Source organism: Oryctolagus cuniculus, chromosome 1, assembly GCF_051225735.1.
Source record: "Oryctolagus cuniculus isolate XC-2025 breed Fujian yellow rabbit chromosome 1, ASM5122573v1, whole genome shotgun sequence".
NCBI lineage: Eukaryota > Metazoa > Chordata > Mammalia > Lagomorpha > Leporidae > Oryctolagus > Oryctolagus cuniculus.
The window spans coordinates 58,388,330-58,405,675 of NC_142867.1; the positions used below are offsets into that span (position 1 = coordinate 58,388,330).

A 17,346-nucleotide genomic window follows, 5' to 3' on the forward strand; every position below is an offset into this window, starting at 1 on the left:
CCGTGTTTCTGTGTTTCTGAGTGTAGCACATCTTTAAGTATCTTTTGCAGGGCTGGACGAGTGGGAGCCTTTATTTTGAATACTTCCAGTAGGTATCAGAATATCAACATAGATGTAGTACAGCAGTCTAGGTAGTTGTCTATAATGATAAATTTGGAATTCATAAAAACATATATTTATTTGAAAAGCAGTGACTATATGAGATGGAGGGAGAGACAAAGATCTCCCATATGCTTGTTCACTCCCAAAGGACCACAACAGCTAGAGCTGCGCCAGGCCAAAGCTAGGAACACAGAACTCCATTTGGGTCTCCATGGTAGGGTCCCAAGTATGCGAACCATCTTCTGCTGGGTTCCCAGGCACATTAGCAGGAAGTTGGATCAGAAGCAGAGCACCTGGGACTTGGACAATCACTCTCACACGGGACTATGGTGTTGCATGTGCCCTCACCTGCTGCACTACAATGCCAGCCCCAACATATGGAGAATGATACCTTAAGAAAATGCAATCAGAAATCTGTATGTTTTGTCCTCCTTTCTGGTACTCTTTCTTTTTTTAAAACCAACAATGAATTTTAAAAACAAATATGGGGGTTGGTGATATGGTGCAGGGTGTTAAAGTCCTGGCCTGAAGTATCGGCATCCCATATGTGTGCTGGTTCTGGTTTTGGCTGCTCCTCTTCCGATCCAACTCTCTGATATACTCTGGGAAAGCAGTTGAAGATGGCCCAAGTCCTTAGGCTCTGCACCTACATGGGAGACCTGGAAGAAGCTCCTGGCACATTGTTTCTGATCAGCATAGCACTGGCCAATTGTGGCATCTGGGGAGTGAACCAGTGGTTGGAAGACCTCTCTCTACTTCATCTATAACTCTGTTTTTCAAATAAATAAAATAAAACTTAAAAAATACAGGATATTGATTTACCCTTTTCATCTTGACAGATTACCTGTAGTATAACTACCAGTTAAAAACATATCTTTATAAATTGGTAGTTCCAAGCCAAAAAAAATTCACAGAAAGGAATATGAAAACAGCTGAAGAAATACACAATTGAGCAGAAATATCTGTCCAAAGAAGAACATCTAATTTTGACTTAACTGTAAAACGAAGAGAAGATTGTTCTATGTAGGGAAATGTACATCCTGATAGGATAGTCAGGTGTGAAGATTTGAGAGTAGGAATCTAGGACTTAAATCTCTACTATTTCCTGAATAAAAATGATATAATATTTAAACTTCATAGTGCAGACACCTGCCTCAGCTGGCTCTATTCCTTGCTCACTGTAACCTTAAAAGCATCTGAAAAACTTGGGATAAAAGAAAAATAATCACACATAATATTCCCATTTCTGTGGCTGTATTAGACCTGGGTTTGGTACCAAAAAAATATCCTTGAAATTTACATGTAAAGTCCGTGGCTTTGCTGACTCAATTCCCCAGTTAATGCTTAGAAAACATCTACTGCTTGTGCTAATAGCACTATTGGTGATTACCTATTGCAGAGTATAGCAGAGGGAAGTCTGTGGGCCTTAAACTTGACTTAACACTAGTTAAGTCAAAATTTAAACACCTAAGAATAATTGTGTGTTAATTACAGAGTTCAACCAATAGTACTAGAACAAAAAGATACTAAAATGGATAAAGTGTTACATTGTACCTCAACAGTCAGGACAAGAGCTGATCAAGTCACTGTTTCTCATAGTGTCCATTTCACTTCAACAGGTTTCCCCTTTGGTGCTCAGTTAGTTGTCGCCAATCAGGGAGAACATATGATATTTGTCACTTTGAGACTGGCTTAATTCACTCAGCATAATGTTTTCCAGACTCCTCCATCTTGTTGCAAATGACGGGGTTTCATTGTTTTTGAGTGCTGTATAGTATTCTATAGAGTACATGTTCCATAATTTCTATATCCAGTCTACTGTTGATGGGCATTTGGGTTGGTTCCAGGTCTTAGCTATTGTGAATTGATCTGCAATAAACATTAATGTGCAGACAGCATTTTGTTTGCCAATTTCATTTCCTTTGGGTAAATCCCAAGGAGTGGGATGGCTGGGTTGTATGGTAGGGTTATATTCAGGTTTCTGAGGAATCTCCAGACTGACTTCCATAGTAGAGCCTAGGGAGATTACTGATGCCATAAACAGAGTGCCAAATTGTTAAGTCAACAACAGGAGTCTCTGTGTACTTACTTCTCATGTGGGATCTTTCCTTAATGTGTTATCCACTGTGAAGTAATGCTATAACTAGTACTAAAACAGTATTTTTACACTTTGTGTTTCTGTGTGGGTGCAAAATGATTAAATCTTTACTTAACATATACTGAATCGATCTTCTGTATAAAAGAGAATTGAAAATGAATCTTGATGTGAATGGAATGGGAGAGGGAGCGGGAGATTGGAGGGGTGCGAGTGGGAGGGAAATTATGGGGGGGGGAAGCCAATGTAATCCATAAACTGTACTTTGGAAATTTATATTTACTAAATATAATAATAATAAAAAACTAGCATTAAGTCAATCTCATTGTTGAGATGGGAAGTAGGGGATTATAAAATCACAAGAAGTGCAGACATATCTAGGATCCTTAAATCCACACTTTCTTCAGGGAACTCTCATTGCAAATGTTCTCTGCCATTTGCCACACTTGTATGATATTGTCTTCTGACTCAGAGTAAATCACCCAGATTTAATTGAGATTTCAAAAGTAACCAGGTATCTTAGCAGTGTAAACATCATGACTAAACAACTCATTATACAGATTGAAAGAGATACAGTTCACTTCACAGTGTAAGCATCAAATGAGTGGCTTGGTTTGGAGGCATTGTTTGAACAAGTACACAAAATCTAAGATTTTGGTCATCAGTAACTGATCGAAAGATTCATGGGTCAGATGCCAAGAAATATCTTCTACTACTGCTGTAAGCCCTGTAATGATAATCTTCACATCCACTACTTTTCCTTCCTTTGGAATAGCACTGATGTCCAAGAAAGCCCACATACCTCTTTCTGATGTCCACAGGGATGTAAGTCTGGGTGGCACTCTCCAGAAAGGTCTGGTTTAGAAGGATATTTTGTATAGTCAGAAACAAGAACGATGCATTGACACAAAGGTGCTGGGGCATATAATGACCCCTGTTTACTTCTCCTCCATGGCTGATCTTGATTTCTATTTGAATTTTTCCACTAATCGAACCAAAATCTTTCTCACTGTTGTAGTATGAATTATCAAAGTGAGCGTCATCATCAGGGAGCTGCTATTTCAATAGGTGGCTTTTGTTCAGCTGATGCATATGTCCCCAGGACAAGATGATGGATGCTGAAATCTCTTCCTTCTGGTCTGGTTACATCGTGAAGCCACATGCTGTTAGGCTGGACCACTCCAGTGTATAGGTCATCATCAAATCATAAAGGAAAAGGTGTTCTTTTTCCATATTTTGTGATCCTCACAGATCACACCTTCTTTCATGCATCATCAATGGCTTCTTCCTTTCCAGCCATGGTGGGCAGGCAAGGGGGTATTGTGGGGAGGCTGCAGGCACTCACATGATGCTGTGGCCGCTATTACCAGTTTTCCGGTATTCTTTCAATACTCCTCTTTTGCAGAAGGGAATTCATGAGCCATAATATTTTTTTCAGGAAAAAGATGCTTAGCGTACTTGTTTAATTGCAAAGGTTTACGTATTTAAAAGGCCAAGTTACATGTAGAGACACAGAGAGATCTTCCATCTCCTGGTTCATTCCCTCTATGGCCACAACAGCTAGGGCTGGGCCAAGCTGAAGCCAGGATCCTGGAATTCCACCTGGGTCTCCCACGTGGATGGCAGGAGCCCAAGCACTTGGGTCATCTGCTGCTGCTTTCCAAGGTGTATTAGCAGGGAGCCAGATCAGAAGTGGAGCTGCTGGGACTCCAACCAATGCTCAGCTGGGAAGCCAGCATTTCAGCTGGCAGCCCAACCTGCTGCACCATAATGCTGGCCCTACAAGCTGTAATACCTGAGGAGATCTCATCGGTACATTTTTTTTAATCTTTTATTTAATGAATATAAATTTCCAAAGTACGACTCATGTGTTACAATGGCTTCCCCCCCCATACCGTCCCTCCCACCCACAACCCTCCCCTTTCCCACTCCCTCTCCCCTTCCATTCACATCAAGATTCATTTTTGATTATCTTAATATACAGAAGATCAGCTTAGTATACCTTAAGTAAGTATTTCAACAGTTTGCTCCCACACAGAAACATAAAGTGAAAAATAATAGATGATTTTTTTAAATGATGATGAAATCAGATCAGACCTATTGTCATGTTTAATCCCAGTGAGAGTCAAGTTGGGAATTGATAATTTCTTTTTTTTTTTTTTTTTACAGAAGTTCAGTTTAGTGTACATTAAGTAAAGATTTCAATCGTTTGCACCCCCATAGAAACACAAAGTGAAATATACTGTTTGAGTACTCGTTATAGCATTAAGCCTCAGTGTACAGCACGTTAAGGACAGAGATCCTACATGAGGAGTAAGTGCACAGTGACTCCTGTTGTTGACTTTACAAATTGACACTCCTGTTTATGGCATCAGTAATCTCCCTATGCACCAGTCATGAGTTTCCAAGGCTATGGAAGCCCCTTGAGTTCTCCGACTCTTATCTTGTTTAGACACGGTCATAGTCAAAGCGGAGGTTCTCTCCTCCCTTCAGAGAAAGGCACCTCCCTCTTTGAAGACCTGTTCTTTCCACTGGGATCTCACTCACAGAGATCTTTTGCCAGAGTGTCTTGGCTTTCCATGCCTGAAATACTCTCATGGGCTTTTCAGCCAGATTCATCGGTACATTTTAAGATTGTCTCACCTGCCATTTTCACCACCCATCCTGGAATAAGACCAAAGAAACTCTGCTTCCTCTGCTCTGTATCCTCTTGAGATCTGGGCATTTTGAAGACTTCCTTTTTATCGGCAGTGGGTGGGTAAAAGATAACCACACTTTCTGGACAGTTCAAGTTTTGCTTTAGGAAATCTGGCAGGTTTTCCCCCAGGTCACCACATACTTAGCACTGGTGTAACAAGGCACCAGTGCTTCAGGTGGAGGCATTCACTTTGGCACGGATTGTCCACACAGAAAGAATGCAACAGGTTTTCACAGAATCTCCAGACTTCTTGGGTCACAGAATCTACAGTGACAACATTACCATTTTTCTCAGTTGCAGCAATGCTAGTTCTGAAGCCAGCTATTCTTCAATATTAAATTTCACCTTAAAGGTGTCAGCACCCTCCACTTCCAGTGGGACAGCATAACCCCTTTTAGTGGCTGGATGGTCACACCTCTCCCACTGACAAGCTGAGTTAAGTCAATAAGCTGTGTAGGATCAACTCTTCTCAAATCAGTAAGAGACTGCAATCTATTGAAACTCAAAGGCTGACACTGGTATCTGAAGTGCGGTCCTGGAGTATGGATTGGGATTTAAATTGGTCAAGTTCAGAGGCGGCAAAGACTGGAGCAGGTTCAGAGAGCTGACCCCACAGTGCTCCATAGGACTGGCCATGACTCAGTGTGCCAAGAACTTCCAAGGGCATCCTGAGCTACCCCAGAGGCTACTAATTGTACATCTTTATCTGATGTTTACAAAGTTTTGTCCTGAATTCTCTCTCATATTGAACTGTTTTCCCTGAGATCAGTCCTTCACTATAAATCACTTCTACAGGAGTTTCTAAGGTTGTGATTTTGGAGAACTTGTCATATACAAAGTCTCAATGAAGACACAGAATGAGGACTCCGTATACTTTATAGTGCACATTTTTTTTTTTTTGACAGGTAGAGTTATAAACAGTGAGAGAAAGAGAGAGAGAGAGAGAGAGAGAGAGAGAGAGAAAGGTCTTCCTTCCATTGCTCACTCCCCAAATGGCCGTTACGGCCGGCACTGTGCTGATCTGAAGCCAGGAGTCAGGTGCTTCTTCCGGGTCTCCCATGTGGGTGCAGGGGCCCAAGTACTTGGCCCATTTGCCACTGCCCTTCCGGGGCACAGCAGAGAGCTGGACTGGAAGAGGAGCAACCGGTACTAGAACCGGCACACATATGGGATGCTGACGCCTGCCCCATCACATTTAAAACTTAAAATAAGCATCAAGTTCTGAATGCTGGCCTACAATCTGCATGAGGAAATATTTGTAACCTTTAACCGTCATAGTCAGTCACAGAATCATACAGACTGAATTTTTATTGACAGGCCATGTTTTACTTGCTTCTGTGGTACCCCTAAGTTACTTAATCACATGTGTTACAGATATTGAGACAAAATACTTTTCAGTAAAAAAAAAATAAACACATAATGTATGCATAAAGCTAAGATTAATGTTTGATATCTGGAATTTATTGCCAGGTAATTTTTAATCAGAATATCAAAGCAAACTTGGAGTCAATATTGATAATATGCTTTGTTATATCATAATCTCTAAAGTGACTAAACAAAGGTCATGGAACTAGGAATGAATAACCAGATAGAAACAAAAGAATAATTGACCACTTGAGAATTGAGTCTCTTGAAAAATTAGCTGTTTTGCATATGAATTGAACTGTTAAACATTTACTCCGGAAAATATGATACTCCATGATGCTTTTGACTTCAAATCAGATTCCCCAGTGTCATCTGAGGTTTATCCTCAAAGGAAAACAAAACTAAAAGATAGTTATATAACCACTAGCACCTTGATTTGTTACTAAAAGGTGAATCAGTTCTCATTCCAAGAGGTAAGGCTTGCCAAGACATTCCCAGAGGTATTGGTTTTCATTCAGCATTTGAAGACACTTTACTGTCTAAGTTAGTTATCTGCACTCACAAGCCATACTGAGGACACCGGGCAGATGGAATCAAGCAATCAGTAGTGAGCATCTTGGGCTGAATTATTTGGTGTCCATCATCAGTTCTATGTGAATAAATAAACTTAATATAAGTTATTAGCATTCCCTGTTAATCCACCCATAAGACAGAACTCCTGGTCTTTAAACAGCACCCAAAACTGGCACTTGGTGGGAATGCCAAAAATATGCATTTTTGATGCTTAAAGGTTTACATTGAAGATTTAAAAATATGTTGTAAATATATTTGCAGAAAGATTCACTCTGTTTATGGGTCTAACAGGTCTGAATGAATTATAATCAAGGCAATTATGAGTTAGAAAAAGCTTGATTATATATGCCTGGAAAATCTGGAGATAAAGTCAATCTGTTCACAAGCTCAGTGATTTCTCATACCTTTTTATGCAATACTTTATTTAACCACTTATTATACTGGGCATGCTATTATTTCATTCTCTAAAACCCCAAAAGAAAATGCTTTTCAGTAAAATGAATTAATTTGTTTGAAGAACCTATTTAAATTATGTGTTGTTATTAATCATGCCTGTTTTCAGAGAGATTATACTGATATTTTAGACTATATGGTAAAATAATATGATTTTAAATATTTTACGATGCACAATAAATTCATAGTAGGTGACCTCTTTCATAATCCCAATTATATTATCAATTGTATTCAACTGATAGACATTGTGAAACATGTAACAACTTAGGTGACTCATACATTTGCTGTCAGAAGGCTTAAAGGGTCTGCTGTTTACTCGTTTTCAGGTGTGTTCACTCGTTTTCAGGGCTTTATTGTTACTGTTATTTAACTTCATTTATGGCATGGTTACTAAGGCATGGGCAGTCAGATTCTTCAGGGCCCATATTCTGACTCCACCATTTGCTGTATCAACTTGGGCCAGCTCTACAGTTTCTGACTTTGTTTACTAATGTATAAGATAATAATTAAGGTGCTAGTATTTTGTTTTTTTGACAGGCAGAGTGGACAGTGAGAGAGAGAGACAGAGAGAAAGGTCTTCCTTTGCCGTTGGTTCACCCTCCAATGGCCGCCACGAATGGCACTCTGCGGCTGGCGCACTGTGCTGATCCGAAGGCAGGAGCCAGGTGCTTTTCCTGTTCTCCCATGGGGTGCAGAGCCCAAGCACTTGGGCCATCCTCCACTGCCTTCCCGGGCCACAGCAGAGAGCTGGCCTGGAAGAGTGGCAACCGGGACAGAATCTGGCACCCCGACCGGGACTAGAACCCGGTGTGCCGGCGCCGCTAGGTGGAGGATCAGCCTGTTGAGCTGCGGCGCCGGCCGGTAATAGTATTTTACAGAAACATTAATGTACTGTACATATGTATGTATAATCATATGAGATAAAATATGATTATGAATTAGGTCATCTACTATAAATTTACTGGGTACTTTTAACACATTTGTAATGGAAAATATTATTTTACCAAGTACTTTGAAATAGGAATGAAATCACTATGAAAAGGAATGATATATAATTATATGTATGCATATATAATTTATGTAATTATCTAATATGTACATAATTCTTATCTATATGCTTATCTTTTAGGCAGCATGTAAAATGTTAGCTATTACTGAATTCTTTACCACAAAATTCTATGTATTTTTTTATTTTTCATTATACTCAGCAACCATTCTTTTTATTTTATTTAGTCTTATAGTTTTATTCTTTTGTTTTAAAGACATTTTCATATATTTTTTTGAATCAATGTAATAGAAAAAGAAAAGGATATATTATATTAAGGTATTTCTCGGGTTTCTGCCAAACTTTTAAAATTTCAGATAGACTTATTATGATATGTATTGTTGCTTGGATATCTTTATAATAAAAAGCTATATATGATAATGAAAAGAAAACCATCATATTAGTTAACTTTTTTAAAATTTTATTACTTGTCTGTCTCCCATTCTTTTTTTTTTTTTTTGTTAAATATTTCTTTGATTTAATCGAAAGATAGAGTTAGAGAGGTAGAGGTAGAGGTAGAGGTAGAGGTAGAGGTAGAGGTAGAGAGAGAGAGTCTTCCATTTGCTGGTTCACTCCCCAGCTGGCTAAAATGGCCAGAGCTGAGCTGATCCAAAGCCAGGATCCAGGAGCCAGGATCCAGGAGCCAGGAGTCAGGAGCCAGGAGCTTCTTCCATGTCTCCAACACGGGTGCAGGGGCCCAAGGACTTGTGCCATCTTCCACTGCTTTCCCAGGCCATAGCAAAGAGCCGGATCTGAAGAGGAGCAGCCTGGACTAGAACTGGCACCCATATGGGATGCTGGTGCTTTAGGCCAGGCCTTTAACTTGCTGTGCCACAGCACCAGCCCCCATATTGGTTAATTTCTAAAATGTACTGTTTTCATCACAGATTCATTTTGTCAGTACCTATGTCGTCCTATGGATTCCCTGGTGGGTGGAAACCACACTGCAGTGTCAGAGTTCATTCTCCTGGGATTAACAGATGATCCAGGGCTACGAGTCGTCCTCTTCGTGATCATCCTATGCATCTACCTGGTGACCATATCTGGCAATCTCAGCACAATCGTTCTTATCAGAATCTCTTCTCAGCTCCATCATCCCATGTACTTTTTTCTGAGCCACCTAGCTTTTGCTGACATAGGCTATTCATCTTCCGTCACACCTAACATGCTCGTAAACTTCCTGGTGGAGAGAAACACAATCTCCTACCTTGGATGTGGCATTCAGCTTGGTTCAGCAGTTTTCTTTGGGACAGCTGAATGCTTCCTTCTGGCTTCTATGGCATATGACCGCTTTGTGGCAATTTGCAATCCACTGCTTTATTCAACCAAAATGTCTACACAAGTCTGTATCCAGTTATTTGTAGTGGCTTATGTAGGTGGTTTTCTTAATGCTTCTACTTTTACATTCACTTTCTTTTCTTTACTCTTCTGTGGACCAACCAGAGTCAACCATTTTTTCTGTGATTTTGCTCCTTTACTTGAACTCTCCTGTTCTGATGTCCATGTCCCTGCAGTTGTTCCATCGTTTACTGCTGGCTCCATCATTGTGGTCACAGTGTTTGTCATAGCTGTCTCCTACATCTACATCCTCATCACCATTATGAAGATGCACTCCACTGAGGGGCGCCACAAGGCCTTCTCCACCTGCACCTCCCACCTCACAGCAGTCACTCTGTTCTATGGGACCATTACATTCATTTATGTGATGCCCAAGTCCAGCTACTCAACTGACCAGAACAAAGTAGTGTCTGTGTTCTACATGGTGGTGATCCCCATGTTGAACCCCCTCATCTACAGTCTCAGGAATAATGAGATAAAAGGGGCTCTAAAGAGAGAGATTGGTAGTAGAAAAGTTTCTTAGTGACCTTTGATATTTTTTGTAGTTTTTGATATAAAAATATCCTATAAGTACAGTAACAGGAAACCCAGTAACTGAGTAATTGCAGTTAAAATATATCTGTTCCTATATCATTAGTAGGTATTGAACTTCTTCTTTTTTTTTTTTTTTTTTGGACAGGCAGAGTGGACAGTGAGAGAGAGAGAGACAGAGAGAAAGGTCTTCCTTTTTGCCGTTGGTTCACCCTCCAATGGCCGCCACGGCCGGCGCACCGCGCTGATACGAAGGCATCAGCCAGGTACTTCTCCTGGTCTCCCATGGGGTGCAGGGCCCAAGCACTTGGGCCATCCTCCACTGCACTCCCTGGCCACAGCAGAGAGCTGGCCTGGAAGAGGGACAACCGGGACAGAACTGGCACCCTGACAGGGACTAGAACCTGGTGTGCTGGCTCCGCAAGGCGGAGGATTAGCCTAGTGAGCCGTGGCGCAGGCCGGTATTGAACATCTTGATCATGTAGGATTCGAGTTTTAGACAAAAAAAGTAAATCAGAGACCCTTAGTGGAATAAAACCTTGATAAAACTAAGTTAAATTTAGAATTGAGAATATAAATTATTTACAGGAAAAAATCTGCTACAAATACTTTTTAAATTATAGTCACTTTTTAAAAGTTGTTCTCTTATCTAATTTAAGGTTATTACACTTTGATCTTTTAGACTGTGTCCACTTCAACATTTGCTAATTCCGAGATAAGCCTGATAACTACAGTTATGATTGAGTACATTTTGAGAACAAATGACAAAGTGGAGCCAGATAGGAAACTTGCTGGAAACATTCTTGTAGAAAGGTGATCTGCTGGGGATGAGTTTTGTGGGCTCATAAAATTCTAGTATGTGTTGCTATTTTCTAGTTCTGGGTTAGTTATCAAGAAGAACAGGATGAGATGCCCCTAAAATCTGTGGATTTTTCTGTTAGGTCAAGAACAGGTGACTTCCTCTGCTGGAATGAGCAAGGTTCCTGAACGCCTGAAGACTTACTTAAAAATAAACAAGCTAATTTCCAAAAAGAGAATATAGCTGGTAGCATGACACTGAGCTTGAAAGAAACAGACTTTTGGAACGCCTTGTTTATGGCCAGACCCATATCTTGCTCAGAAAACCCAAAGGTACTTTGTCTTTCTCCTGAAACTGTGAATGCCCCCAGGAGAGAATTATTCAACATCCATGTGCTGAAAACAACCACATTTATTCCTATTTCTTGTCCCTCTTAATTGTTTCAGACAGAAAATCCATTCTTTCCCCTAACAGAGTAAACAACACTTAAAAATTATATTGAGTAATAATTATATTCCACATCCTGTCCTAGGCTATTGAGGATATGAGTGACAGTCAAAATGTCTCGCCTCATGGAATTTATCTTCTTGTCCAGAACTCAGACAATAAAACTAACAAGTAACATAGACTAATAGAAAAGGTTGAGTACTACAGAGAAAGGAAAAATTTAGCTAAGTACAGAGTGATGTGCAAGAAGGAGGAAGTGGCTGGTGCATATCTCAACAGGAATATAATAGTTGTGGAAGGATCTCAGGAAGTGACAACAGCTCATACTGAATTTGTTGTTGCCTGTGAATTATGTGAGTCTAATATTTCATTCATATACATGTAATTTTTTTGAGGTTTTATTCCAACAATGGCAGGGTTTGTCATTTTAATCAGTCCCATGGTGAGCACATCTAAAACAAATAATAAGAACACACATACCCTAAATATCAAATAGATCTTATGGCATTAAATGGAAGCTTCATGGGGAAAGGTTGAAGACCCAGGGAACTACACTTAACACTTAAACATTATTTTGCCAAGAGAGAATTTGCCAAGTCAGAATAAAGTGTTACTACATTTGATCTATGTGGCTTATCTAAAAACAAAACAAAACCAAAACATGATCTGCTGAGAAACTGGATTGATATGCCTGACAAATATCACAAGGAATAAGAGAAATGTGAAGTAAGCAGTCATTGCAAAGATTTGTAGCCATGGAAGTCATCAAAGTCTCAAAGCTTGGTCAAGAAGAAGTAGTCTCTTCTGTTGAGGAACTGTGTTTTTTTTTTTCTTCATACTATTTGTTAAACTCTTTTCTTAGCGTAGAGTTAACTTTATGAATGTTAAGTAAAAACATTATGTTGAGTGAAATAAGCCAATCCCAAAGGGACAAATACCACTTGTTCTCCTTGATAGGTGACAACTAACTGAGCACCAAAAAGGAAACCTGTTAAAGTGAAATGAACACTATGAGAAACGGTGACTTGATCAGCCCTCACCCTGACTGTTGATGAGCAGCTTAATATGTTATCCCTCTTAGTGTTTTTTTTGTATGTTCTACTTAATACTTTTGGTTGAATACTGTAATCAATACACAATTCTTCTTAAGTGCTGAAACTTAACTGAAAAGTGATCACAGTTAAATATAAGAGTGGGAATAAGAGAGGGAAGAGATGTGCAATTCGGGACATGATCAAGCTGACTTACCTCAAACAGTAGAGTTAGAAACATGCCAGGGGATTTGAATTCAATCCCATCGAGGTGGCATGTACCAATGCCATCTCACTAGTCCCAGTGATCAATTTCTGTTCACAATTGATCATAATGATAGGACTAAGAACCAAAGGGATCACAGAAACAATAGTGTCTGCAAATACTAGCTGATAGAATCAAAAAGGGAGAGAATGATCCAACATGGGAAGTGAGATACACAGCACACCCATAGAATGGCAAATGTCCTAACAGCACTCTGGCCTCAGAATCAGCCCTTAAGGCATGCGGATCTGGCTGAAATGCCCATGAGAGTATTTCAGGCATGGAAAGCCAAGACACTCTGGGAAAAAAAAAAAAAAACCTAAATGAAAGATCTCCGTGAGTGAGATTCCAGTGGAAAGAATGGGTCATCAAAAAAGGAGGTACCTTTCTCTGAAGGGAGGAGAGAAGTTCCACTTTGACCATGGCCTTGTCTAAAAATTATCATAGTCAGTGAACTCAGGGGACTTCCATAGCCTTGGCAGCTCATGACAAGAGCCTAGGGTGATTACTGAGGCCATAAACAAGAGTGTCAATTTGTTAAGTCAACAACAGGAGTCACTGTGCACTTACTCCTCATGTAGGATCTTTGTCCTTAGGGTGCTGTACATTGAGATTTAATGCTATAACTAGTACTCAAACAGTATTTTTCACTTTATGTTTCTGTGTGGGAGCAAACTGTTGAAATCTTTACTTAATGTATGCTAAACTGATCTTCTGTATATAAAAAGAATCGAAAATGAATCTTGATGTGAACGGAAGGGGAGAGGGAGTGGATAAGAGGAGGGTTGTGGGTTGGAGGGACGTTATGGGGGGAAGCCATTGTAATCAATATTCTGTACTTTGGAAATTTATATTCATTAAATAAAATTTAAAAAAAGAAAAAAAAAGAAAATAAGAAAATAAAACCTTTGTTAATATGGGAGAAAATAAAATAAATGAAAATAAAAAGAAATAATATCTGAAAGTGAAGTGAAGAAATAAATAAATAACATAAGCAGCAATTATCCCTAAACAAGACACCAAAATGAGGGCTAGTAGAGATAACAGAAACACTAAAAGACCAAGATTTATAATATGGGAATTAATTGACACATACTATATTTCTTTGTTAAAACAATAAAAAGACTACTTAAAATGTACACAACCACACAAAATAAAAATATGACTAATAGCATGCAGTACAATCATATAGAACTTAGTAACTGGAAAATTAAATATGGTAGCATAACCCTCATGGGTTTTTACATAGGACTGCAAGTGACCACACAGGCAGAGAAGTCATCCTATTTTGGCAGCCTCATCACCCTAATTGGAACCAATATATCTTATAGTTATGTCAGGTATAGTCCTATGGCGATGGTCCCTGCAAGGGTGGTTTACACATTTTATTTATTTATTTTTTAAAGATTTATTTATTCATTTGAAAGGTAGAGTTATGAGGAAAAGGGAGAGAGGGAGAGAGAGAGAGAGGGAGGGAGGGAGGGAGAGAGGGAGGGAGGGAGGGAGGATTGTGTTTCGATCCACTGATTCACTCCTCAAATGGCCATATTGGCTGGGGCGGGGCCAGACCAAAGCCAGGAGCCAGAAGCCTCATCCTGGTCTCCCATGTTGGTACAGAGGCCAAGGCCTTGGGCCATTTTCTGCTGCCTTCCCACGTGCGTTAGCAGAGACGTGGACTGAAAGCGGAACAATGAGGCTTAAATCTGTGTCCATATGGGATGCTGGCACTGCAAGTGGCGGCTTTCCCCACTGTGCCATTGTGCTGGCCCTTGTTTACATAATCAGGAATCACTGCATCCAGGATAGGTTACAAGAGAATGTACCCCAAATGTTGTATTGTCAGGGCCAGCACTGTGGTGTAGCAGGTTGAGCTGCTGCCAACATCCTATATCAGAGTGCCTGGTTGTGTCCTGGCTCCTTTGTGCCTCTGATCCAGCTTCCTGCTAATGGTGCTGGGAGGCAGCCCATAATGGCTCATGTACCTGGGTTCCTGCCAGCTATGTGGCAGACCCCATTGGAGTTCCTGGCTCCTGACTTCAGCTTGGCCTTTGCTATTGCTAGCTTTTGGGGAATGAACCAGTGAATGGAAGATTCACCTTCTCCCTCTCTTTCTTAAATAAATACATCTCTAAAAACAATGTTTTTGTTATAAGCAATGTTGCATTAACACAGCTAATATTTCATTTTTTACAAGTTAGGGGAAACAGGAAGTTTATCCATGGTCTAATTTTTCCTCAGAAAAGTTAAAATATTTTGTTAACTCTATGCTAAAATGTATGCTACATGTCCTCAGGGATCTTCTGTATTATGTAATTTAAAGTAGATATCTGAAAAAATGTATTATTTAAGATTCTTTACTGGATCATAGACAAAACATAGGGATCCAGGATGGGGTTATTTGAGCAATGAGCCTGGTGATGATGGGATGCAAGAAAGCACCTGTTCTCTCAAGTATCTATTAGGTATCTAAACTTTTAAGAAAGGAATAATAATGAAGAATCCAGAATTGCCATTAAAATAAGTACTCTCAGAATCTACTAGTTAAAATGCAATCAATACATACTTATTTATTTATATTTTTTGACAGGCAGAGTGGACAGTGAGAGAGAGAGATAGAGAGAGAAAGGTCTTCCTTTTGCCATTGGTTCACCCTCCAATGGCTGCCGCAGACAGCATGCTGTGGCCGAGGCACCGTGCTGATCCAAAGCCAGGAGCCAGGTGCCTATCCTGGTCTCCCACGTGGGTGCAGGGCCCAAGAACCTGGGCCATCTTCCACCGCACTCACGGGTCACAGCAGAGAGCAGGCCTGGAATAGGAGCAACCGGGACAGAATACGGCACCCCGACTAGGACTAGAACCTGGTGTGCCGGCGCCGCAAGGCAGAGAATTAGCCTATTGAGTCACAGCGCCAGCTTCAATACATACTTATAAGTCATTTTGTAATAGGGATGGTTCTGAATTTTCAATTTGTCCTAAACCATGCTGTAACTTTTTAAAAGAAAACATACTGATTCTAACCTTATACTACATTGTAGAAATTATTTCTAAGTGAATTGTAGTCCTAAAGGATAATGAAAGACAATATCTTTCAAAAAATATGAGAAAATATTTATGAGATTTCAAAGATAAACACATATTACCAAAAATAAAATATACTACCTCTGAAAAATGGATATATTTGAATAAGTTCAATTAAGATTTAATTAAAATTATTAGGGAAATCAAAAAACAGATCATGGAAAGAAAATATTGGCAACATATATAATTACAAAATGGCTCATATTAATTGTAAGTAATATTCATATATATCAATAAGAAGGAAGGCAGATTAAAAAGAAATTTAAGCAAAGGATTTCAACTCAGATTAAATTAGTTTAACCAATAAACAAACATAAAAATATAGAGTTCAAATTGAGAACTCAATAATACGCTCTGGATTTTAGGTGGAATATTGTCAATTGGTTGGACAAACCCTCTTCAGGTAAAAATGATAAAAAACACAGCATTTTGAAAACACATTTAGATGAAACTGTATAATAAATGCAAACAAGCAGAAGCCTCATAATGTTTTTACTTAAAGATGCCAATAGCAATGGGTAAGAACTTTGTTTGTAATGTTTGTTTCTAAGGACACTCCTAAAATTCCGCGGCTCCAGTGGAAAGTAAAAATAAAATGAAAAATCCAGGTTTATAAGCCAGAGGCAGCAAGACAGTGTTCAGGTCTGGCAACTTGTTTGGAAATTAGAGGGACATCCAGGAAAGAAGACAGAGAGGCAAAAGGCTGGACATCTAACCTCTGAAGACACTATAAACTCTGTTTTACAAACTTCAGGCTTACAATAAAATTATTTTTAGTATGACCTATATTAAGAGCTTTGGAGGAAAGGCAGCAAAGAAGAATCTACCTATGAATGGTCAGACTATATCGGATAAATTTTATGAGTTTACTGCTCTTTTGACTTAATGAATACTGAAATCCAGGTATCAAGTGCAGAAAGAATAAATATTAAATGACTTGAACAGTCAGAGGACAGAGCTTGGGAACAGAGAAACAGCTGGAAATCCAGTGGGTATCTAAATGTAAGGAAACTGCAGAGTATGAACCCCACTGTCCCCAAACTGAGAATAAACTTCCCAAATTATTAGCTGACATGTTCACAATCACAGAGTCCTTCTGAGCCTGATTTAAAGGTCAGCATCTGGAGAATGAAAGAACAGCTCTCATCTGCTATATACAAGGAGGAAACACACTTCCAGTTTAAATGCAGAACATTTACATCACGTCTACTACAACATAAAACCAACCATCTTCAGAAGAACATAATAGATTGCAGAGTCAGCACAATTGAAGAGAAATTAGGCTGAAAACAGTGTTCAGGATTTATGGGATACCATCAAAAACTGAATACACAAGTCTTAGGAATTCCTGAAGGAATCTATCAAATGAAATAATAGCAGAAAATTACCCCAATTTGGAATCAGATATGCACATCTAAATATAAGAATCACATAGAACCCCAAATATGCATGGTTAGAGAAGATCCTCACTACAACACATTCTAGTCAAACTTTAAAATGTAAAACATAATAGAATATCCTAAAAT

General features: G+C 39.3%; 1 protein-coding gene and 2 pseudogenes across 1 annotated transcript; 1 reads left to right on the plus strand and 2 right to left on the minus strand.

The window, feature by feature from the left end:
* Positions 1 to 2,697: 2,697 nt before the first annotated feature.
* Positions 2,698 to 3,497, minus strand: LOC138845970 (histone-binding protein RBBP4 pseudogene; annotated as a pseudogene).
* A 1,305-nt stretch (positions 3,498 to 4,802) lies between these two features.
* On the minus strand, positions 4,803 to 5,531 carry LOC100347958 (large ribosomal subunit protein uL15m pseudogene; annotated as a pseudogene).
* A 3,706-nt stretch (positions 5,532 to 9,237) lies between these two features.
* LOC100341495 (olfactory receptor 5P76) lies at positions 9,238 to 10,192 on the plus strand. The gene has a single exon (XM_008268350.5). It carries the CDS (start codon positions 9,248 to 9,250, stop codon positions 10,190 to 10,192), a length of 945 nt encoding a protein of 314 aa, XP_008266572.5. The 5' UTR covers positions 9,238 to 9,247.
* The last annotated feature ends 7,154 nt before the right edge of the window (positions 10,193 to 17,346 follow it).